General features: G+C 42.7%; 2 protein-coding genes across 3 annotated transcripts; one reads left to right on the top strand and one right to left on the bottom strand.

Moving 5' to 3' along the window:
• Positions 1-1,236: 1,236 nt before the first annotated feature.
• Positions 1,237-6,519, bottom strand: gpr157 (G protein-coupled receptor 157). Its single transcript, XM_023427554.2, has 4 exons — positions 5,891-6,519; positions 3,257-3,470; positions 2,566-2,760; positions 1,237-2,061 (listed from the first exon to the last, which is right to left on the bottom strand). Exons 1-4 carry the CDS (start codon positions 6,265-6,267, stop codon positions 1,840-1,842), a joined length of 1,008 nt encoding a protein of 335 aa, XP_023283322.1. The 5' UTR covers positions 6,268-6,519; the 3' UTR covers positions 1,237-1,839.
• Positions 5,855-24,218, top strand: LOC111670731 (glycine N-acyltransferase-like protein 2). 2 transcript variants are annotated; one of them, XM_023427590.2, is made up of 5 exons: positions 5,855-5,961; positions 21,779-21,886; positions 21,967-22,120; positions 23,492-23,615; positions 23,758-24,218. In XM_023427590.2, exons 2-5 carry the CDS (start codon positions 21,830-21,832, stop codon positions 24,170-24,172), a joined length of 750 nt encoding a protein of 249 aa, XP_023283358.2. In that variant the 5' UTR covers positions 5,855-5,961; positions 21,779-21,829; the 3' UTR covers positions 24,173-24,218. The 2 variants fall into 2 exon arrangements, with proteins under 2 accessions (XP_023283358.2, XP_087035722.1); XM_087179596.1 differs by lacking the exon at positions 5,855-5,961 and adding an exon at positions 16,426-21,545.
• Positions 24,219-24,976: the final 758 nt, after the last annotated feature.

Here is a 24,976-nt window from a genome sequence, read left to right on the forward strand (position 1 = left end):
CCAGGGTTCTGTCACTGTTACTGATGGTGCTGAGAGACTGAACTCTACTCTGTGTGCCATTATTTTAGACCAGAGGTAAAATTAGACTGAAGGAAAACTCTTTATCTCAAAGAAAACTGTGTATTTATGCTTTTAATATTTTCAGTATAAACAGCAAAAGTCTCCATGTTCTGGAAATGATATATGGGAGCTAACTGCCTTCATAAGAGTACAGTGTTGCTCATGGACGGACTGAGAGACATATAAAATGTCCCCCGCCTCCTACGTAAGAGACATGGCTAGAAACTCTCTAAAAAGTCATTTTGTGTGTGTTTGTAGTTGTTCTGTGTCAATTAGTGGCTGTTTTGCATCTCTTCATGGTCATTATGGCCATTTTGCACCTCTGGCTGGTGGTTTTATGTCTTTGTAGTTGCTCAAGTAATTTTCCTGCAAGAAATGTTAAGTCACTTCAAATAGAGGCTTTGGGTCAGGGGCCTCTTGGCCCCTTGGTCTTACTTGCTTACTAAACGTACCTGGTATGCTCATTCAGTAATCCCTCCTTGGTGTTGTTGCAGTGTAATGAAAAGTCTGACATCTTATAAAAGAATGTTACAACAATATCATCCACTTTGCATTGACTAATTCAACAGAGACCATTCAATAACCATAAATCCAGTAACCATGATGCCGCCAACACAAGACTAACTAAATAAGCTGTTGCCCTCTGAGTCAAACAAACAATAATCACTTGAGGATAAGAGAAAATTGACTGTCAACATGGTGAAATTTCTCCTTCCTCACCTTTGGCAACAATCACCACAGTAATGAATTTTATTTCACTGTAGCTCATCGTCTCAGGGACAGGCTCATTAAAACTCAATGGATCTTGAGGCAATATTTAAAAGACCTGAAGGAACTATAGGAAGTGGAGTTATGGTAATTAGGCTGGTCGGGCCCAAGATGAGCCCCGTGCGGTTCAGTGGGTTCATTAGCTCCTTGTTGGTATGCATTCAGCCTGTAGCCGAGTCCGGCAAGCGGGAGCCAAAAACAGCAGGGGTCAAAAGAGAAGTGAGGCTCATGCGACAGGCTCGGGTTGCAAGGAGGAAGGATGGCATGTGATGATAGTTCATGCATCCTCCTGACCACAATGACAGTAATGATGCTGAGTTCATTTTGGTGATGTGTCAAATGATTATGGGCTTTTGCAATTACTGCAAAAAAAACCCCACATTAGGCAAGAAGGAGATAACAGACAAATTCTACTAGAATGTTGTATATTTTAATGCAACTCTGGTGTATGTATTTAAGTGAACTGAACAGACAGAAAACTGTGCCCATGTCATCTTTTGATTGACTATATTTCAAGAGATGGTCAGATAGAAGCAGGTTCCTTGCAAAACTTATAAACACACCCAAAGTCATATTGGATATACACTGAAAATTTTTTAAAGTTAAATAGCAGAATATATTAAAGTGATAATCTTTCTAAAAATCAAAACACATTTTAAATATTTTACTTGACTGTAAAAACATGAACAGAACTGCAGCTGTGTTTGGCCATGTGACCATGTGACCATGTGACCATGTACAAAGATCAACTTAAAGTGAAATGGCACTTCAAAGGTTTCATATACAGCACATCTATAAAACCACAGTACAAAATTGATCTGTATGTGCAGTTTATGTCACATTCAAAATGCTTGACCAAATGCTGGCGTACAATCAGGCGGCATCATCCTCATCGCCCAAAGTGCAGGCATGTGACTTTTCCTGTGACAAACATGAGCATGCACCAGCACTCGAGAGGCCGAACCACCATCGCTCCCTTAATGTCAGCCTTTGTCTCCCTTCTCTCAAGTATCATCTGTCGGTCCCGGCTCGGCTGGTGCTGTCTTCCTCTCTCAGTGTGGACGCGTCCTGTCCCGGCAGCAGCCTGCGACGGGTGTCGTGCGAGTGCTGCACCTCTGCTCGGCACTTGGAGCAGCAGCAGCAGAGCGTGGTGCACAGGCGTGAGCGGAGCGGCTGAGTGAACAACACAAACATGATGCAGTTGGCTGCTCCCTGCGAGGTGTTGCCAATTCCCTGTTGAGTGCAAACAGAAGTCTTTGAGAGTGGAGCAGCAGAGATGGATTGTTACATTGGAATAATATGTCCCTTCATGGATTGATTATTGATTGATTATTTGATGATGAGATATTGAATACTTGTATTTTACTACAATATTTGGTTTTACTAACAAACAAAACATATTTCCTTAAGAATTGTTGTTATATATTATATCAACAAATAAAAATATTTTACACATACTTAAAGTAACAATAAAATGTAATAAACTGTCTGGGGAATGATTACATCATAATGTTTTTTAAACCCATTTAGAGGGGCAGTTTCTGCATTTTACAACATAAACTAATGACAGTGCACGTACACTCACGCTTATGAGCTTCATACACACAAAACGACTCATAAACAAACAAAAGCTGCAGGAAGAAGCTGCAGTAACAGGAAAAGTAAACTGCAGAAGAGTTGACACACATCATCAAAACTGGTCGTCATTGCTTCAAAAGAACCTCTATGTGCACTCACATGCAGGGTGACCAGCACTGGGCTCTGTCTGGCTGGAGAGCCCGCTAGCAGCAGTATGAAGCGCACTGTGCTCCAAATGCGCAGGACGATAAAGATGACAGGAATAAGTGTTAGCTTCCTATCAGCCATGGAGGAGAAGGAGTGGGCCGGAGGCCTGTGGGCCAAAATGGGACGGTACTCGGACAGGGCAGCATGCTGCATCAGACCAGAGTTCATGATCAAAATCAAATCTTATAAAAAGATGAAAACATGATGTAAAAACACAAATAAGAAGGAGAATGAACAGAATGAGATGTGTCATTGAGGATAATGCACAATCTTCTCACAACATGGCAGCCATTTGAGGCAGACCTGTAGCTGTATGACAGAGAAATGAAGCTTCATTTAAAAAAGTTATTTTATTTCTGTGTACTGAAACATAAAAAATGTGTAGGAGGGTTGTGTAGCTATGGCTGTGGGATGTGTCAAATATTTATGTATCTAATATTGTTTATTAAATACAGAGAATTAAATTGAAGTTTCTTCAGTCCTGGAAATGTGTTTGTGTGGGTGGGGAAACAAAAGATGTACATGAGAAAAATTAAACATGGAGGGAGGAAAATAAAATATGTACATGATTCTGCTGCTGATGCAGATTGCACCTGGTGTCTTAAGAGCTAGCAGTGATTTTACTCTGGGGTTCAGTCCTCACCGCGATGTGGATGTGCCTCTTGATCAGGATGTAGAGGACGGGCAGGGTGAGGTAAGCCAGGAACTCCCAGATCTTTCCGGTCAGCAGCATCCACAGGACCCGGTCAGGAGTGTGGATCCTGACCCAGCACCAGCCCACGGACACCTCTGATGCGTCGTAGCCAATCTTGTTTAGGGACACGGCTGCAACAGTGATGATCAGAGGAACACCCCAGCTGGACAAAAACACAGGGTTTAGAGGACTGAACACAAACTTCCTCAAAAGGTCAACTTTCTATTTTTAACACACAGTTCGTATGCAAATGTTTGGTGGGTTCAACAACCACAAATATTGCAACGACATGTGACACCATGTGATAGATTATCCTGTGCTTAAGGCTTTTGTGTGTTACATAGTACAAGCTGCAGGGTCAGTTATAAAAATAACAGATTTCAGCACTTTACACTTTAAGAAGCCGTGTTCACCCTGAAGCAGCACCTCTCTACTCGCAGCACCCATTTGAAATAACACTTCTTTCATCTTTCTACATCTTTTCATCACCAATACATGGCAGATCATTATAAATACCCCTATGCTGGATGCCTTGTTGTGTGTGTGAGTGTGTCTGCGCGTGTGCACGAGTCTCTATGAATGGCTCTGCTGTGTGAGCTTCATTTCAATTGAGCATCTGAGAATTCACAAAAAACAAAATGAGAACGACATCCACAGACACAGCGGTGAGGCGCACCCAGGGGTGAAAATGTTCCGTGTCCAAAAATAGATCAATTATACAGCGCTACACCACAGTGAATCAACTCCCTCCTTACATCCTCACAATCAACATGGACAGCTCATTAATGTGCAGGAGGAAAACCAGCACAAAGGATCAAACACGTGCGCCGATTCAGAGCTTCAAAATTAAAGTCTAGCTTACAATAAAAACAAGCAGCTTGCGAACCCCTTTAACAGCCTTGTAACATGTTTGTTCAACCATGTTTGGTCAGGTTTTTATCCTGAGAAACGCCACCCAAACGAGTTCTGTCGCTGTGATTATGAAATGTTTTTGTGTTTGGTGTACCTAATAATTGAATCTAAAAGACATGCATGATATAATCTGTCAGCTCATCAGTATTGAGAGATAATTGATTAAAAATAATGAAATATGTCATAACTCCAATAAAATTCAGCCTAACTATGTATGAAGCATCAGGCATAATTACAGTGAATATTCAATCTGTTTAAACAAAAGATGAATATATATTCTTAATATTAAAAACTTGTTTTCCCTGAAGGTAACAGTGTGACTGAGTCTTGACGGGATGCTCTCAAGAAGAGAATCCCCCGGCTGTGGAACAAATGAAAGAGCAAAAATGATGAAAATAAAAATGTGACGGTGAAATAAATGTCACATAATCTTTCTGTATTTATACGTCAATTGCAGTCATCTCCAGTATGAGCTAACTTGTGCTAGTTTATTAAACACGGATCGGGGGGTGAGGGTGTATAAAATCATTTGTAAAGCTCTGAGTGTTCCCAGGAGCACAGGCCTCAATAAACTGTCAAATGGAAAAACTGATGAACCAGTCAGGAAGGGCCTTGTCCAGAGAGGTGACCGAGAACCCAAAGGTCCCTCTAACAGGGCCTCAGAAGTCCCCAGCAAATATGAGAGAACCTGCAGGAAGGACGAGCATCTCAGCAGCTCTCCATCAATCAGTCCTTTTTGAGAGTTAGCCAAACGGCATTAACAGGACTCTGAGGGAAAATATTCTCCAATTTTCCAATAATTGAACTACAAACACTTTGTCAGAAGGACTCTGAGCATGGTTCTGAAAAAACTTAAAGTTGAGCAAAACAAAATTGTTTTGAAGTGGTTCAGACCAAATATGACAGATGAAAAGAGTTTATTAGTCCATAGTGCATGATTTTGAATCTAAAAAACTAGGTAATGTTCATACAGTGAGGGGACTCCAAGATAAAGATGAAGTTGGTGTGAAATACAGCTATAGGGAAGAGGATTAGGGCCACATTTGTTTTTAATTCTGACTTTAATCTCAGAATTGTGAGAAGAAAGTCTTTTTGTTTTTCTTTTCCTTTTGTCCCCACTGCAATCAGGCTGTACAACAGCACAGCCAAACGAAGTGGCTCATCAACTGGACTAATGTGGCTATTATTGTTTATTATTTATTATTAACTATTATTATTACTAATGAGCTGCTGGACACCTGAATTCCCTTAGGGGATAAATGATCTATCTATCTATCTTCTGATTTCAATCTGAATTCTGAGATTAAACTAGAATTCTAAAAAAAATAATTCACATGTGGCCCTAATCCTCTTCCGCAGAAATCAACATGAGAAAGGTGTTGGGAAAATTGTATCCTGTTGTCCACGCTGCAGACACTTTAGAGACGGTCCCTAACTTCAGTTCGTCATTTCCCTTGTTTACCTTCAGCTTCAGAGTTCCATATGCTACAACACCAGCGCGTGAGGTACAAGTATCACCTGCGCAGCATCAATAAAACTTTATGTGATGAACAAATCATCTGGTGCGGATTGATGACCTCACTCATTAATTATTGAGATTTAAATCCATCAAACTGTCTTCACCACAGGTGCAGCCACAAAGAGAAGTACGACCGACCCACGTCTACTTACCTGACCAGGTGGAAAATCAGCTCCAGGCTGTCGGCGACTCTCTGACTGGACCTCACGATGAAAACGTACAGGTAAATGGCTATGGCCACGGTCCAGAAGAAAGAGCTGGTGTTCGCGAAGGTGGATACTGCCCCTTGAACGATGCAGTCCACCGAGTCGGTCTGGAAAACGCTCCAGACTCCGAAGGCGTAGGAGACGGCGGAGAGCCAGTCCGACACCGAGAGGTAGACCAGGAGTCTCCTCGGAGTGGTCCTCAAGTCGGACCAGATAATGTAGGTGAGGATGATCAGGGACGAGCCCACAAACGAGAGCGCGCACGAAAACAAGACGACCACCTGCTCAGACAAGTAAACAACCGTGTGATTTCCGCTCGCCATCGTTTGCTGTGATTAGAAGAACCTTTGTCAGCTCATCGATAAGATCATCTCGTGTCAAACGTGCTACGGTGTTTGCCAACAGACTAGTCCACCACGCTGTTGTTGCACATGTTAATATTAGCCTACCGCGGGGTGTCCGCGCTGTTTCCCCAAAAAACCAGGCGACACTGAAAAATTCGGGTCCAGCCTTATGACTTAAACTCACTTCTCTGCTTTAAGGCGGCCAAACAAAAGTTTTCTCTCCGGATTTAACCCCTCCCTCCCCGTGACAACCCGGAACCCAAAGCAGAAGTCACAGTCAGCTGGTAGGAGAGACTCATATGGGACTATTCTTGGCTCTAATGATGTTTACTGGTGTGACCTTAGTGAAGCTGTTGCATTAGAGCTTGTCAAATAGGAACAGATGACATCATGTTAAAAAAACTTTCCCATTCCAGACATGGTGTGTATATAAGAAATGACCCTGTTATGTCACCTCTCATTTCAAGCATGGACATTTAGCAGGGAAGTATACAATACATCTGATGTTTATTATTATTATTATATTTTAATAAAAGGTGACCCATTCCTTTCTCAATCTTGGCAATAGAAATAATAACAATACAGTTTATGTACAGGGTAATAAAGTACTTTACAAAATGCAAGATTATCAAATAGAAAAGTAAAAGAAATAACAACAAGGGTTAAAAATCATCACAACACAAAGAGAATCAGAGAGTACATACAAGCTTTAAAGTAAGACAGGGTAATAAATGAGCACAAAGTGCATTTGACACAAGGATCTCAAAATGTAGCGACAGCTGTAATGCTGTAAATCACCAAAATATCATTAAGACTGCAACTAACATATTTCAATAATTAATATAAAAAATTAATTCTTTATGATTAGTTGAATAATTGTTTGGTCAATAAAACGTCACAAAAAAGCGAAAGGCAGCCTTTAATATTTCTCAGAGCCAAAGGTCAAATCTGCTTGTTTTGTCCAACCAGTACTCCAGATCCCAAGGTGTAAAATCCACTATAAATCAGAGAAAGTGGCAAATCCTCCAGTTTGTGATCTGGAAGCTTAATTATGGTTTATCAACTATTAAATGGTTGCCAGTTGAACCTGAATTAATTGACTTATCATTCAGCACTAAGTAATTTTAAAGTATTATTAACATTAAGGTGTTCAACTGAACTTATTATATTCCCCAGCTCACATGAAACATCAGATTCGAACAGTTGGAAAACACTAGCACATATTTCAATTTTAAAAAGCAGGTCACAGTAACACACTGCATCACCCAGCCAACATGTGAGCTCTCCATTGTAGGACTGAGATAGTCACCCTCAGCACTCTAATAAAGCCATTATTAAATGGAAAACACACATTTAATTAAAAATTTCAGCTGATGGTTACATTTTGCATCAAAGTACATTTTCTCGTTATCAATCAGTTCGTTGGGCCCACAGGCCGTGATAAAGTATTTAATTGTTGTGACATTTTTGAGTAATGAGGATCGTCTGCCGTGCTTTGTGTAGAGTTGCTGTTAATTCCTCGGTGTCTTTGTGATTGTTTGGTTTACCAAGGAGCTGAGGAGTAGGAAGATTTAAAGCCATGAAGCGGTGACCTTGTGTGAGAGCAGGACTTTACCGCTTCTGCATTGCTGCAGCTCAGAAAAACTGCAACCCCTTTTTTTGTGTTTACAGCAATGCAGTGGCACGCTGGTCGTTTTCCAGCAGCCTGCTGCAGACACATCTGCATTTACCGTCCGAATCATCCATCACCAACATTCAGTTTTACAATACACGATTACGTCAAGTGTTAACAATAAATCAACAAAAGATTGTGTCGAGAATATACGTTTTTTTTTTTTTTGGGATCTTAAATCAGGAGCACACCATACATTCAGCTGTATCTGCGTTTGCTCTGTGCGTGTCTGTGTGTGTGTGTGTGTGTGTGTGTGTGTGTATATGAAAACCTGAATTAGTGTGTGCACCTGGTATCCAGGCCATTCTGGCTCATCAGCACTCATTAGGTGTACTGTGTTTGCATAGCAACGTCATTTTTTCAAGGGTCTCACAAAGGTTTTACACAGCGCAAAGTGGTACAACACAAGTTTTCTCCAGACTCCATTATTACAAAACGCATGTGTACTGAGAAAACAAACAAAGCAAATGAACGAATCAGTCCTTAAGTAACTTTTATTTGCTCTCTTTATTAAATTTTTTACAGTTTTAATTCATGATGAAAAAAATTTAGGCTGGAACTTATAAATTAGAAATGAACCGTATTCACTATTTATGTGTCAAGCAAGCAGAGAAAATGCTGAAAGCAAAAATAGATTTGACACAAAAGCAAAATGCCAACGCAACTGAAAAATAAGCAATCACAAGTCTTGGTGTAAGCCGAGCCATAGTTTGTGAATGAAAGGCATTTTTAATTTGTCTCAATGGAAAAAAAATGTATACAATGTAGGTTTTACAAATTGCTGTGGTGTTTGATGAACAAAAGCATGCTGGGAGATCGCTTTCAGTCACAAGATGGCAGCAGAGCGTCATAAAAGTACAAAAGAAAGAGTAGAAGCTGGATGCTTTGATCCAATTGTAAATATTGTAGAGGCTGTACACACAAAGGCCATGCTCTCAGCTGATCTATCATCAGTTCATTCTGTATCAGCTCCTCAGCTCTGGTTAATCTCTACAGTGTGAGCACACATGTAAAAACTTACAGTAGCAGCAGCATCCTTGTTTGTTGCAATGCTGATTTGTTGTTTTTCCTTCCTCTCGTTTTCCTCCCCGTGTCGGCTGCGATTCCCAGGGCCTCTTATTGCGAAGAATTTCTGCGGCAGTATACTTGCTGATTGCTTCGTTCTCACTCCTCACAACAACCAGCTAAGACACTGCCAGAGAAACACCCACAGCACCCGCGTCCGACAGATCCGTCCCTCCGCCTGCCTCTCTCCCCCCCCCGGCACGATCCCGACCGGTCTTTGCCGTGCACTTCCCACCTTGCCACCAGTCTGGCACTCCGGACTCTCACACCTTTCATGCCCAGCTTCATGGCGATGGTTGTTGGAAGGCCTCACACTGAAAGCCCCCCGGGGGTGGTGGAGCTCTATAAGAGAAGAAGAAGGAAATAATGATTTAGTAACAACTGCTTCATAGAATCGGATAAATTTCCATGAGAACTTTAAAAATAAAGCTTTGAAATATTAAATTAAAGATTTTACGAGGCGTTCTGCCCCACCTTCCTCAGCTTTACATAACTGTGATGCATTGATGAGTGTACACTCCGCTGCCCAAAGTGACCCAAAGCTTGTTCCCAAACAGATCCTCGATACTCCTCTAGCCTTTTGTGCAGCATCACTTTAAGTGCACACAACTTGGGCAAACACAAACACCCCCGAACTAAGAATAGACTTGCCATGACTCATGATTTTGCAACAAAAAGCTCAGTTTGATTTAGCTCTCATCTATTTGTGTGTGTCTCTCGGTTCACATGAACGCCACATAACGCAACGTCCTGTGTGTGTGTGTGTGTGTGTGTGTATTTGTGTTCCTAAGGGACAACAGCTAAAATCCCCCTTCGCTATCACTTGCGTTTGCTCGCTGCAGTGCTATTTTGAGCCGGCTGACCATTCCATACTGTCCTCTCCCTGTGGACTCTGCTTTGCTGACAGGACAACATGGATACTAGAGAGCGGTCTGCAGTCGCTAGCAAATGAGGGAAGAGAGGGAGTCATGATTGAGACAGAGAGGTGTCAGGAGGGATGCTTGGAAAACCTACAGTTGGCTGAACGTCCTCTGTCTGGTGTAGCTTTAGTGGTGAAATCTGCAGTGAGGCTATTTGTGGCCCTCCATGTCTGCTTTTGCTGTATTTTGTGACGCATTTTTTTGGTTGTGTAACTGGAAATTCCACCCTCGATTGGTGGTTGGAGCATTTTGACCGTATCCGATGTCAAAGAAAAAACCCAGATATTTCTAAGAAAGATGTTTGTGATGCTCCGGTGCAAGTTTGGACACAACGTGCCCGCTGATACCAACACTAAATGTTTATTTGTCTGCCCCTGCCTTACACACACACACACACACACACACATGGATACAAGTGATGTCCACAGACAAACAAAGAGACGCCTCTTGACCTGCTTTCAGTTGCCAAACAGCTGTGTCCGTGTCTCTTCGTGTCTTTGTGGCGAGCCAGACGCTGCCTTCGCTGAGCACATGATGACAGGAATTCCTTCCTGCTCAGGGCTTGATGTAATCCCTAATACAGGATTGAGGAATGCCAGTGAAAACAACACCCAGTTTGCTAAATGAATGAGCGGCTGCCTCACTGCTTCACATAGCGAACAGCAGCAGCAGGAGCAGCAACGAGCCTCGACTCACAAACCTGTCCACAAATATGTTTCAGGCCTCAGGCTGAGTTCAGCTCTGCAGACAGATTCTCGTCCTCCTATTTCTGTACTATTGGCCAAAAAAGAATTTTATGGGAAATGTGTTTCCAAATAATAATGTGTGGTGTGGGTGAACATTGCACAAATGATTTTAGTAGGGAATGTAGAGGAACATATTTTAAGGTTTGCCTGGTTAAAGTCATGTTAAATTTGGCTTTATTTAGACAGTTCTTTTTAAGGATGAAATTATAGATATGAATGTAAAAATAGCTTGCACTGGATTACTGATGCAAATATAATGAAGTGTTAGAAAGATAAATAAAACTAAATGATTACATATCAGAAAATAGTGAAAAATCCCAAATTATTCAGTTTACTGTCACATCATACAAATGGAAATCCTTGTAAATAATTAGCTGGAACTAGGAAATATTTTGTATTTTTCCTTGAAAAATGTCTTCAACGATTCATCGATTATCAAAATAATTTCGGATTAATTTTCTGTTGATCGACAAAATCGAATAATCGTGTGTCTCTACTCGAAGCCTGGTCAAAGTGACAGTATTTTTGATATTAGAAGTGATAGTTTACAGATCCTGAGTTAATAACACACAATGAAAAGCTTCTTTTACTCAGATATCAAAAGTGGATCATTTACGTCATCTTTGGTCTGATACTTCCTATTTTCCTGATTGAAATTATACTTTAATTCATTTTAATATTAAAATAACTATTTATATATTTATGTTATTTTGTGCATTACAACGGTATTGAACCCTAATGCATTTAAAAATGGTTTATTTTATCAGACAACTTGTAAAGGAGCAAAGCCAGCTACCAAAAATGCATCATTTCAGTTACTGTACTGAGCAACTTATTCACAACCACGTACAGAAATCATTATAGGCCTGTGACTAACGATTAGTTTCATTATCAATTTATCTGCTGGTTATTGACTTGTTTAGCCTGTGAAACATTAAAACAAATCCATCACAATTTAGCAAATCCAAATGTGACATCTTCAAATGTTTAGTTTTGTTCATTCAAAAGTCCAAATACCCAAAAAATAAGAAGATTACAATGATATATAAAAAAAAGAAAAGCAGAGGAGTCAGAGAACATTTGCCTTTTTTTTTATTTTTACTATTTTTGCTTGAAAAATAACTGAGAGAATTTATCACTTATCAAAACATTTGTGGATTATTTGATATATTTCGACGGACTGACTGTTTCAGCGGTGAAATGTGACGGTTCATATGGTGCACGTAGTGTTTGTCCCAGGGTGACATTTGTTTAAGTTACCGTTGGTCTCTGCTGTCACAGCAGCACAACCCCTTCATAATCTACAGCTCATGATATGTTGAACCTACTCCTCAGCAACAATGTGGATGTCCCATCACATCACATCACCCACACACAAACACACACAGTATACAACCCCACACTTCCTGAATACGCTGGACCCCTCTGCTGTCAGGCCTCAGATGGTGAAAAAAACAAACTCACCCTGCTACTGCACTTTACTTCCTCGGCCCTCCTGGCTCCTCTCCGCTGTGCTGCATGTCTCCGTTGTTCTAGTGTCAGCTAACAACGCTCAAACAGTCATGCCTTCCTGCTCTGGTGCCGTTCCCCAGACCTAATCATCTTATGGCTAACAATGACATTAGTATTTACTGTAAGGCCATGTTTGTGAACAACGCTACACGCGACACACACACTGATGGCATGCTTGGCGCTGGAGCTTAGTGTCCCGTGAGGTTTATCTACAACAGGTCTGTATATTGATTTTTAGATGTTTTCATTTCAAATGAGCAATTTAAAATCAACACCGGAAGCATTTTAATTGCTATAAAATGATTAGAAGAAGTGAAACTTTTATTCTCAACCTTTCTTGTCATTTTTTTTTAACCTTTTTAAAAAAAATTTTGTGTGTATTGGTTTAATCAGTATTCACTTCTGATTCCTGTACGTCAAACTGCTGTGTGTGAATAATTCAGCGGTTGTGAGTCTCACACACAGTGCACACTGCCCCTGGTTACCAGAAAACAGAGTTGCCCCAGTAACTATCTGCTTGCTTGGCCTCACACAGGTAAAATACACAGATCATAGAGCACAGGACACTAAATGACTTTCATTTGACTCACTCGAATGATTAATGTATTTGAGTGTTGATGGGCCCCACATGAGTTTTTTTTTTTTTACTGTAGAGCAAATCAGTGACGCGTTGCGATCATGTGTCACAACGTGGGCAATCTGGTTCAGTTAATGTTTTCTTTATGTGCTTGTCAGTGTGTAATCTAATGACGCTTCCTGTCTCAAACACTTCTCTTTTGAATCTCCGGCCGCACCGTCACTCACGACAGACTGTCGCTTTATGAACAGGAACTCAAATCAGCTCTGTCTCTCGTCTGTATTTAACCAGATACAAATCAATTATGAGAAGTGAGGAACTCTGAGCTCTTCATCTGTTTGGTCTCTGCTTTTCAGGAAGGAGAGGCGGCCTGCTGGTTCTCCTGATGGAAACGGGCTTTCATTCGGAAAACAATAACAAAATCGGCTGTCCTCCTCTGTGAGGATCAGACTCGGGTCAGACAGTGATCGCTGAGTCCCTGCGGACTCGTGAAAGGGTCACTGGTGGTGCTGTGTGTGTGCGGAGGTTACTGGGCCACTGTGTGATTGGTAACTGTGTGTTTGAGTGTAACCTTTTGTATAGTTACCATGGCATCATGTTAGCATCAAGACTCGGCTTGGACGCTTTCAAAACACTGAGAGCTGTACACTTCAAATTACCATTTTCTCATTTATACTTCAGTCAACCTCGAGGCCTGATTAAGCTGATTTGAAGGCCTCATTTTACCATCTTTTTACTTCTCCACATTAATTATTGTATCTGGAGTAGAGGTGTGCTGTGCTCCTCTGTGCAGTAGCAATCAATCTAGACATTCACACACATGCTCAGATGTAATATTATATGTCAGAGGCTTTTTATTCACACACAGTTGTGACACTCACCAAGCAGCGAGGCAGGAGTGGCGCTCCTCCATTCACGCTCGGCCCCGGCGAGTGTTGATATCAACAGGAGTCTGTCCATTGGTGCTGCAGGGCTCTCCCAAGTCTGTGGGGCACTTCACTCTGGCAAACTGTTGACCAAGAGTGTCTTCTCTCTCTCTCTCTCCCTCCCTCTCTCTGAAGCCGTCTCTGCTTCACTCAGTCAGCGCAACAAGTCAAGGCATGTTCCAACACGCCACCAACAGCCAGACCTGGTGTATGAGCCTGCTCCTAGACCAGAGGGGGAGGAGCAGAGGATCAGAGAGGGGGGAAACCCAGAAAAGACCCAGCATGACTCAGCCTGCTTCAATCGGTTAGCATGCGCAGCTCTTACTTTGAACACTTTGACACATGAAGGAGTTAAGCTGATTTCTTTACAAAAGCGGAGTTGATGAGATGATGTGAAGGCCGATGGCAACTGACTGAAAAATAGTTCAAGAGGAGAGTATTTGTGAATTGCACTGGCTCGTCAGATCATCGTTGTTCTGTCATAGATCATAAAGAAGTCCAGTTTCCCTGCAGGCAGGGACTTCTCTCCCCTTTCCACCCTCTCTGTCCAGCTGGTGGAAACAGTGTTGTCTGTCTTTTTTCGGTTTATGCTAAAAAAAAATGCTTTTTACTGGTTGAAGCTGAAAGGATTAAAGTAAATTTAATATCTTAAATTCAGCTACAGTGTTGCTGTTCATTCATTCTCTTATTAGTAAGCAGTCCTACTTAATCTTTAACACAGCAGAATGAATAGTTTATAGAAGCTGTAACTGGGCACCAGCACAGCATACTAATGAAAGCTGCTGATTCATCAAATCATCCTGTACAGTATGCACAGTAGGTCACATCAATTACAAATGAAATGGCCGTGAACGTCATGGGCAAAGATATAGAAAATTTGTGAAATATTCATATTTTCCTGGAGCAGTGACATCGAATGTCATATCAGAGATGTATATACAAATGTAGAGTGTGTGCTGTTCAGCTACACACATTAAACTGCATCAAATGTGCAGAATCATCACCACCCATGAGCGCTAATTATGCAGAGCTGCTCTGATGCTAGCCGGGGTTTTTTTCTCTTTTTTTTTTTCTTTTTTCTTTTTTTGACTAGAGGAGGGGTGATGCCAGTTCATCACTGCTGTAGTGGAAGTTGATCACTAGGCAGATTCTGGGTGCAGCGGCAGGAACCAGCTCAGCAAATCTCACCTGCTACAATATGGTCTGGGTCTGGCTGCCTGAGCATCTCTAAAGCACCGTACTGTGCATCAGTGGTGCTGCTCTCCACTGCAGCCTATCAACACACTGATGACCTTATCAATGAAAGAGCAATGTCACTATGATGTTATGACCAGAAAGAGCTTAAAGCGCTCTTAGCTCTGCTTGGAGGTTTGTCTTTTTCCCTGCTGACATCAAGTCGAAAAGCAGAGCAACTTTGTAAAAGAGCAGAAGAGGCGTATTTGCCTGCAGATAGTTGCTTTAATTTATTGGAAGTGGTGATGCGGCACTGCACTGCACAGCACAGCAGCGTTTTGACAAAGAGCCAGCAGTAGTTTCGCCAACTGAGTTGCTTCTTAATATATGGAAGCATGAACTATCTGAGCGAAGTATGGACAACGAGCTGGCCCACTCAGAGGAAATTATGCTCTGCACTTTAAAAGCGAAATCATCACATAAAACTGTAATTGATTTCTACCTGGGACACAGACTGTAGCTGAGGCCTCACACTTGCATTTGTGTCAATCGGGGGAGGGGGGGTGGAGGGGAAGGAACCCCTAGCCCAGCAAGTTCAAAGCTTGCTGCATTGATTACATCATCGGAACTGGAGTGCTGGAATGGGACAATGCACCATCAGAGGAGGGGGGGGGGGGACAAACGGCTAATCTCACCATTGCCTCCCTGTGGAGCTCCATGGGCAGAGTGTGTGTGTGTGTGTGTGTGTGTGTGTGTGTGTGTGTGTGTGTGTGTGTGTGTGAGTCTTTCTCTGTCTCAAACTCAGCTCAGTCCGGCCCAGAGTGAGACAGCCTGCTCTCCCTCACATTTACCAGCACTGTGTCACGTGACTCAAGGACTGTCTGTGTCTGAGACAGAATGGTCATCTTGATGTGCATCCCCATGTTTCTGTGTGTGTCTGTCTGTGTGCCTCAGTGAGTGTGTGTGTATGTGTGTGTATGTGTGTGTGTGAGTGTGTGCACTTGTGCATGTGTGCTATTAGAGGCCAGCACTGCAGGAACTCAGCTGCTGCAGGACACTGCAGGATTGCTGTTCTGCTGCTGGCTCACTGGCTCTTGCTTTTTTTTCTCTCTCTGTCTCTCCTCTCTCTATTCACTCAGGCAAATTGCTCAAGGAGGATGGTGAGAGCATGTGCTGCATACTTTTTCAGCAGGGGAGAGGAGGGGTGAGTGGAGGAGAAAGGAGGAGGGATGGGGGGGGGCAGAATCACAGAGGTGCAAAGCATGCCGGTGAGGCGCTGTGCTGGGCAACTGTACCTCTGAGAGAGACTACAGTAGAGAAATTGGAGACAAGGAAGGAGGAGGAGGGATGAAGAGGAGAGAGGGTGGGAGGTGGGGGAGGGCAGAAATGAGGTGCAAGGAACATCAGGTGAGTGCGGCAATTTCCTTTGCTGGCAGTGCAGCACCCACCCTCAGTGAGAGTGTAAGCAGGAGAACTGCAGATGTTCAGAGATGATGTCAGGCTCCGGATGTGGCACGGACCTTTAGTGCAGTTTGCTATCACTCTGCTCCCTCGCACTAGCCTGCCTGCAGTCGGGAGAAATTCAAAGGCCGGAGAGATGCTCTGTACTTGAGCCTCACAAAGCGGCAGCTGACGACGCAGGGCCGTCTTTTTCAAGGTCTTAGCACAGTTACCTGAGGTGAACCCAGCGCTGACCGAACCAGCATACAGGCGAACTGACCTGGCTGGATTCATCGTCCAAAATGTGGTTTCAGAGCACATTTTGAATACTGACTAACTCTAATATGAAGCTTATTTTCCAAAACTATTCTTATATGGCCTTTGAAAAGGCTTGGAGTTGAGCACAGACAATGTGATACAGCAAAAAGACAAAAGTAGCAATATTGACTTTTAGAGCAGAGAGTTGCTGAGATACTGCTGCAGAGACATTACCCAGTGTGAGAGTGGTTCTGCTCAGAGAGACCTTTTCCTTTCCGTTTTTATCCACGAGAAAAATAAATCTTCTCCAAATGCAAACACCAACAGCTGAATACTCTTTCTCTCACAGTGTTTGTGCCAAACCCGCCAAAAAAACCTTACAGAGCTGCACTCTGCCCTGGTATCCACTTATAGGACAGCAGAAAAAGTCCTAGTAGCTAGAGCACAACTTCATGACTGCACCACAGCTCCCCTGTCCCATGCAGGCCACTGTAGCCTCATTCTCATTTCCTCATTTCAGCACTCAGACACTGACAGCACAGGGCCACTGATACAATATATTCTTCCCACCGGTTTCCAGAATCATATTCACAACTAACACATGCTGCTAAATATAAACCCACAACTAGATGAGAAAAGTAAAGAGCTTGGACTATCTGTACTCTCCTAACAGCAAAGTCAGCAGATAAAAGTCTCCTCTAGTGGAGGGAACTCTGCATCCTGGTTAGTTTTTTTGTCCTTGTGTCAAATAGTCTCTTAAGCAGCCGCTATCTGACACGCCGGCTGCTATTTCCAGCCTGTACCATGTGTTAAACATGGATGAGGGAGCAGAGGAGCCTGACTGCTAACTGACTGGCTGTCTGGCTGGCTGCTGCCTGGTTATTACTGGTGCAGAGGAGGCTGAAACTGATGAGACAGAAGCAGCCAGGAGCTTCAACACTGCAGGCATGCACACAGACATACGTATATCAACTCCTGTAAGGCGAAGAAGTAGCCTGTCCTTTTGCAAAGAGGTAGACATGTAAGGAGACAACGTACAAGGTAAATAAGTCTAGATAGGAAATAAATGTATACCTACGGATGAGTCTCGGACCGCATCACACGCCATGAGGAGAGGAGGAAAACTTCTCTGCACTCTGAGCCTCTTGGTCGCTGGTGATGTGCTTTCATGGCGCGGCAAAGTTGACTGCAGCATTGCCTCCTGAACAGAATGACATTGTTTGCACTCTCTCTCTCCCTCTCTCTCTCTCTCTCCCTCAGTCCTCCTCCTCCTCCTCCTGTGCACGCTCACTCCCCCTCCTCTTCTTTGCACGCTTGCTGGCAGCATAAACTGCACAGCTCAGCAGTGTTCCCCCACTGCCGCAGCAGATCCTGCATGAGCTCTGCGTATCTGAGTGGGATGGGACTTTTAAAGGGGAACGCAACGTCCAGGGTCAGTGTGTGCACATCCTCGGTCCGCCCTCCTCTCCTCCCTGTCCTCCTCAGCAACCCCACCCCCACCCCCACCCCCCTGCTCTCCTAACACCGCTGACAATCATCAGTGTAAAGGACTCCTCACAAGAGAGACCCCCCCCCCATGCACACATAACCCTCCATCCCCTTTTATTCATTTTCACACTACAGCAAAAGCTGCTTTGAGAAGTGAGTGTGCTCAGACCTCAATGAGGAATAATTTGCTCCTCAGAGAGGCCATCTCCTCTGGTATTCTTTGAAACCTGTCATAATATCTCTGAAATATAAATTCCAATGAAAATGCCTATTGTATATTTCCAGGAATGAGTTGCAAAAAGACTCATTTAAGACGATTTAATTCAAACATGTTCATGAAAGATCAGAAGATGAGACTCTGGGTCAAGACTGAATCACCACCTCTAAATCCAGATGATTGTTTGTCACGAGATCAGGTGATATTATATTCAAAAACTCTGGTCGCTTTATTGTACTGTTGAGCAATTATTAGGAACCATCAACAAAGTACAAAACATAAGACACACCACAATGTCACCGCACATTATGAGCAATAATCATGCAATCAGGGAGTGAATGTCACTATCTAAAAGCTGCCTCGTAAAGTAAAATGCCCTTAATCTGCCTACCTTTCATTACCCAAGATGCACTGCTCTACTGGTGCTATTCTGCAGTGCGCTAAAATATAGAAATATCTTGACCAACCAAATTTGTCTTTTGCGTGTTGCACAACTCTGTGAGAGTGAGATCATCCATCATTTAGTCAGCCAATAAGGTTGAACTTCTCTTTCTGCAATGGCTTTACTTCACAAAAATGCACAAGGTGGGACGCTTCCCAGCTTTTCACTGATGACGTTTGCAGCGCACTGCATGGGCTTTGTATGGATAATGGTTTCTCCATTTTAAATTCTGTGCGTTTGAGGTATCAGCGTCTTGGCTGTACTCTGCAGCAGTGCAGCGCTCTCTGCTTCTCACTGCAGGAGCGGGGCTTTTTTTTTTTCTTCTTTTTTTTTTTAAACATGACTTTGTTCTGCCTGGGCCCCCAGTTGAACCCTGGGATCTTTCGTCCTGTGGTGCAAAATTAGGCACTGCATGCACCTCACATTAACCCTGAATCCATCCAGACAAGGTGTATGCTTACCTGTTTTAGGCAGGACTTTGTGTATTATATGAGGGCTTTTCTCCCTAATTAGCTTGTATCTCTGCTCTTAAGATATACCACTGCTGCTACAGATTACTAAATCCGCAAACTCACATAATGGAGCCTCTCTGACTATTGGGGATCAGCTGCACGACGCTGTCCATATCAGTCAGTGTCAGCATGAATCACAGGTTGTCTTTCATGCGAAAATTGCAATCAGCTGAGAGTGAAGCATCGCTCCCTGCATGAAAGATCTGCATGCAGCGCTGCGACTGCATCAGTCTGCCGAGCCTCGCAGCATCTGTCCTCTCCCCTGTACTCTGTGACACCAGGGAAAATGCCCCCGCCAGCATATCCCTCACATAGCCCATGCCATTCTCAGTAATGGCATCCCCTGTGATGAATAAGCCATGAGGAGGGGCCCTTTTACATGTCCTATTAGATTACCTCCCTGTGCTTTACCTGGCTGCTGTCACCTCATCGCCTCTGGCTCTCCACTCTTCTTAATATTCTTTCTTGTTAGCCCAGCCAAGGGCAGACTGTATGAACGTGTGTTAAAGCTCATAGATCATATTTGTGTAGAGATTTGGAGTTGAGTCGTCTGTGCAGTTCATTGAATGTTGTACATACACGGCCAGTCACTCATTTTTATGATTCGCATTCATGTCTGGTAAAAACTGCCTCCCTATTAGGGAATGTTCAATGTTTTTTTTTGTACCCGCTGTCATAACAGGACATCGTCATTGACTTACACCTTATCAGACATGAGCTGTAACAAAACTGAGGCAATGCTCATCTGAGGGGAAAAAGGTTATCTGTCAGGTATAGACAGTCTTGACACGCGCAGATAATGGAGTTAAGTCTAACCATTGGCAGGTGAGTTTGCATGTCTTTTTTCTTTTTTGCCATTCACAGCCAATTCCCCGGCTCCATTGATCTGTCCGGAAAAGATAATAGACACATTGATTCACAAGCTCAGCAGCTTGCTTGGTTTACACATCAATTCAGACTAATTCTCAGTAGTCCTTAGTCAAGGAGGAGAATTGCCTTAACTGACGAGTGACTCCTGGGTCTTTGAAAATGTAGAATTAAAAAGCCGTGCTGTGAAGATTTACTGTCTCTTTTGGGTGTAAAGAACTGCAGAATTTATTCCTGAAAATCTGAAGTAAAAAAAAAAGAAAAAAAAAAAGAAATGATTTCGATGAGCATACGTGACCATAGACTCTGGGGGAACCAATGAAAAACAGAGTCAGAAAGGAGATAATTGAGGCTAGCTAGCATTAAATTAACTTACAAAAATCTTCCTTTCTCCGCTCAGTTCAGTCCTTGTGGCATAGAGATAGAGTGAATGATGGGATCCTGACTTAGTAGAAGAAGGTGCGTGGTGTGTTTCACTGCGCCAAGGCTTCTTTGCTGACCTCATTTTGCAAAGCTGAGCAGATTCCTCCCAAGGCCAAGTGGAGTGAAAAAGACACACTGTCAACTCCTAAACAGGTCAAATGTGGTTGTGCAGGAACGACTGTAAGCACACGGACGTACAAGCAGTTAACCGTTTTGAATTCACAACAGATGAAGTAGTCCAGGTATCTTTTATTTCACTGACAAGGATGCGCTCTTTTCGATTTTATTAAAGAATAACCGACGACATTACTCACGGTGACATTAAAGACCCTGTTCTGAGAGGCAGAGCTGGATATGCGAAACATATGAAGTGCGAGGAGTCATCAGTTTCTCCCTCAGTATGAGAGAGATACTAGTAAGAGGTCTATGATGGATTGACATCGTGGTGAGTGGCTGAACTTCTGACAGCTGGCTGCTCTGTTGTGGTGAACGAGCTGCAGCTCTGTCAGCTGTCAGTGTCAGCGGCAGCCGGTCTACAGTGGTGTTGTAGCAGAGCATAACACACAGATCAGCCTTAACTGAGAGAGACTGCAGCAGGGAAGTCTTGATTAGGCGTTTACAGACATATAATATCAATTTCAAGCGTCTGTATGTAATATTTTACGATAACCCGTATTAAAAAATTGCATTTTGTGTGGATTTCTTTCTCAGTGCTTCGTTAAGATGAGTGCAGTTAAATGTGCTCTTTCAAGGTCAGGTAAAGTAAATACTCCTTGTATAAAGTAAGAAAACTTTGGACTCTGTGTTTATCTTATCTGGGGGCAGTGGTATGTAGATGCCCGTTGAGCTGTAAACCAGCTAAATTACACCTGTGAATATTCCGTTTCACAGTGACATTGCACGCCTTGACTCTGTGGCCAGTTTACTGTGCAAACACCAAAATGATCATCTTGAAAGCAGTCAAGGACCTCACTTTGATGAAAAATATCCTTTACAGGGAGCTGCCACAGTCCATCACTGTAATGCAGCTGTTTTTTTTTTAATGAATCATTAATGTTAGTGTGGTAGTAAGGCAGAAAACAACCTTGTGTTTAATAGAAAAAGAGAATATCGGTTGATGACTGTAGAACAAACTCCACTCTGCTGAGTTCAGTCTCCAGTGTTATTTGTGTGTGCTGTTTTCATCTGCAGAGATGGAGAGCCACTTGTTATTTTGGTCTTTTCCCCTGCTGTATTGTGTTCTCCATTCCAGGTTTTTGGAGGAGTGTTGCATATCCTACACAACAACTTGTGTCACCTGGAGATGTGCGTTGACTCCTGGCCTACATTCACCACTGCCATTTGTTACCGTCAAAAACAGGTATAGCACACGGGGACAAAGATAGACGACTCGTAGGCGCCTCCGGAGTGGCCTGCTGATGTCTGAATCTGCCTGTGAAGCATTTCAGCAGCAGCAGCAGCAGCAGCAGCAGCAGCAGCAGCTCCAGTGTGATTCCTGACATATGCACCGTCTTCACCAAGAACCCAGAAACTCTGAGAAGTCTGCTGCTTAATGAGAGGGTGGTAAACTGGAGGAACGGACTCATATTCAGAGGTAGAGTGAAAGAATGAAGGCATAACATTTCCTTAACTGATGTTTTAGAATAATTGAGGCTGCAATTTGTTATTTTTATCCGTAGTCATAGCAATATATAGTATTTTTATTAGAGTGCATTTCTACCTCATGTCTAGTTTTCATCTGTGAAATAGACCTGTGATTATACTGTAACTGTGATGCATGGTACAGATACAGACATCCAACAACAGTGTTTTTTGGTGTGTAACCGTTAACTTCCCTGATTTATTACAACACTATTTCAGAGTTTAATGTCTTTTATTCACTGAAGAGATTAGCAAAATACTTAAAGGAAGAGGCTGCGATATTCTGTGTTTCTTTTTTTATTGTCAACAAATTACATGCAAAGACAGAAACCGACTTCCCCAGGCAGTGTGCAGCTCTCTGCCCTGAGGCCAATTGGTTACTTGTGAAGATTGAAAACTTTATAGATGGATCACAAACATATACTTGAACTAAAAAAAGGCTCAGTGGTTTCTTAAAACAGCTGGGCACTACTCTTACTACTTATTACTCAAACAAGAGTAAATTTTCACCTGCAGATTAAAACACTTGTGGTGTGATACAGTGTGTGTTTCTGGCAACAGGACAGTGGGATCAACTCAAAATAAACTACAGTGTGTTTTCATTGCAACGAAGAAACATGTCACCCAGTGCAACAATGTGGTTCAGTCATGTGTTTTAATGGAGCATTGGAGGTCTATAGCACAGAGAAACATAATAATCTTTATGTTTCACAATAAGAAACATAAATAATATGATCAGACTTATTCTTTAAACTTAAATGTGGCTTTTTCAAACATATTTGTGTTTGCGCTTGAAAATAGTAAATGTGTTCTCACTTATTGAAACTTCCAAAATGCAGATTAATATCAGATCATATATGCACTTATATATTTTAAGAAATTATTGTGTGTAGTTTTAAACAACAGATGAAAAATCCGATGTTTCCTGAACAAATCATTTTGTTGGCCCATGCCACGATTAAGGCACCAATGTGACGTGATGTGCTGAAATGACATCAGTGCTGATATTGACCTTATTCAGCAAATGTCTTTTTTTTTTTTTTTTTTTTTAATTTTCTTAATTTTGTGTCTCTGCAATCAGGTACATTCATTCAGTCATGGAGGTCAGCTGACTCAGCTTTTGGTGCCACAGTAATCCCTGCACTCATGTCACCTTATGTACAGTAAAAATGATTCCAATGAGTCCCATGCAGTGTGCAATACAGGTATTAAATTTGGGGAAAAGAGAGCTCTGGTGTTGGACTCCAGGAGTTGAGGATTGGTGCATGTCTGACCACAATGATGAAGGTAAATTAAAGCAAATTTGCTTTTGTGTCTCCGAAAGGTTTACCAAGCTCACACTGTGATCTCATCAAAGAACTTGCCACTCTCAGTGGGCTAGATATCACAGAATACGGGGGTTATAACACCTTCATCCACTACAGCCCAGAGAATACGGACTGGCAAGAGTGAGTTTCTGAAATTTGTTCATGACCCCAATTCACGACAGCTCCATTACTTTTTAAATCGATGAGTGGGATTAGAAAATATGATGAACATTTCACTGATTTATGTTCATAATTTCTGTTCATACTTTTCTCTGTGGTCCAGGAAGGTGTTGCTGCTGCCAGTTTCCATTCTGGATGAGTCCCACGCTGAGCTCGTGGACACACACTTGCCTTATGGAGGCAACCAGGATAGCCTCAACCATGTGAGAGCCTGTATCCGCCATCTGCCAACCCACTGTGTGATGGATGAGGAGGGCTGTCCTGCGTCCTGGATGCTGTCTGATGAGCTGTGTGAGCTGAGGATGGCCTACACCCGACCAGAGTACAGACGAGCCGGTCACCTCCCGGCTCTGTCTCTGGCTCTGATCCGCAGGATGAGCTCTCTAGGTCTGCCCGTCTACTGCCACGTCAGCCAGCATAACCAGGCCGTCATTAATGCTGTGACCTCACTCGGCTTCTCTGCATGTCCCAGTATAGAGCAGATCTCAGTGCTGCTCATATGCAAGGACAGAGTCTGAGTAAGCCAAACGAATGACAATAAAGTCTGTCAGATGATTGAAACCACACTGGAAAACTGATGTTTTATTGTAAAAGTGGAAAATGTAACAAGTACTCTCCTTCTTCTATGATTTGTTTCCTTGGAGTGCTCAAAGGATGCTGCACAGTTTACTCAATTTCTGATAGCAAACTCAAAATCACATTTTCTGTGGTGTTAGGCTGGATTTGATTAATATGCCAGCCATGCTGCTCCTTTTTGTTCCCTGTAAAATAGAAAAAACAGGTACACAAATGTCTCTCAGTATGAAACAATTCTGTATGAATCTGTCCTCTGGTGTGTGCTGAGCGGCTATTCTTGAGGAAAAGACCCCCCCCTAATCTGCAGATCATCCAAGGAGACTCTCATCCACCTGGGACCCCTCCCTGGAGGTGTGCTGTTCCACTGCTGATTGCCTCTCTGTGTTTTAGCAGCAATGCACCATTCAAGTCTGCAGGCAACTTGACAAATGAGCAGCGGTCTGAGCAGAGGGGATGCTCGTACTGCACCACACATCCTGTCCCATCCACATCCCCCTGTCCCGCAGTGGTGCACCTCTCTTAACTGACGCCCTTTGCTTAATCTAAACCTGCAGGCACTCTTCTCAAAGTCACAGCAGTACAGTACATGCTAAACACATGTTTGCTGACACATGCACACACAAAGACACTACCTTATTGTAATGTTGATCTTTAGTGTACATTTATACCATGTAGCTCAGATTACCATATTGTACCATTTTAATGTGTAAAATAATTATTGAGTTAGTGTTTCAGGTTTTATTTTG

Source organism: Seriola lalandi, unplaced genomic scaffold (genome assembly GCF_002814215.2).
Source record: "Seriola lalandi dorsalis isolate HSWRI2012SDOR001 ecotype SW California unplaced genomic scaffold, Sedor1 jcf7180002054861, whole genome shotgun sequence".
In the NCBI taxonomy this organism is placed as follows: Eukaryota; Metazoa; Chordata; class Actinopteri; order Carangiformes; family Carangidae; genus Seriola; species Seriola lalandi.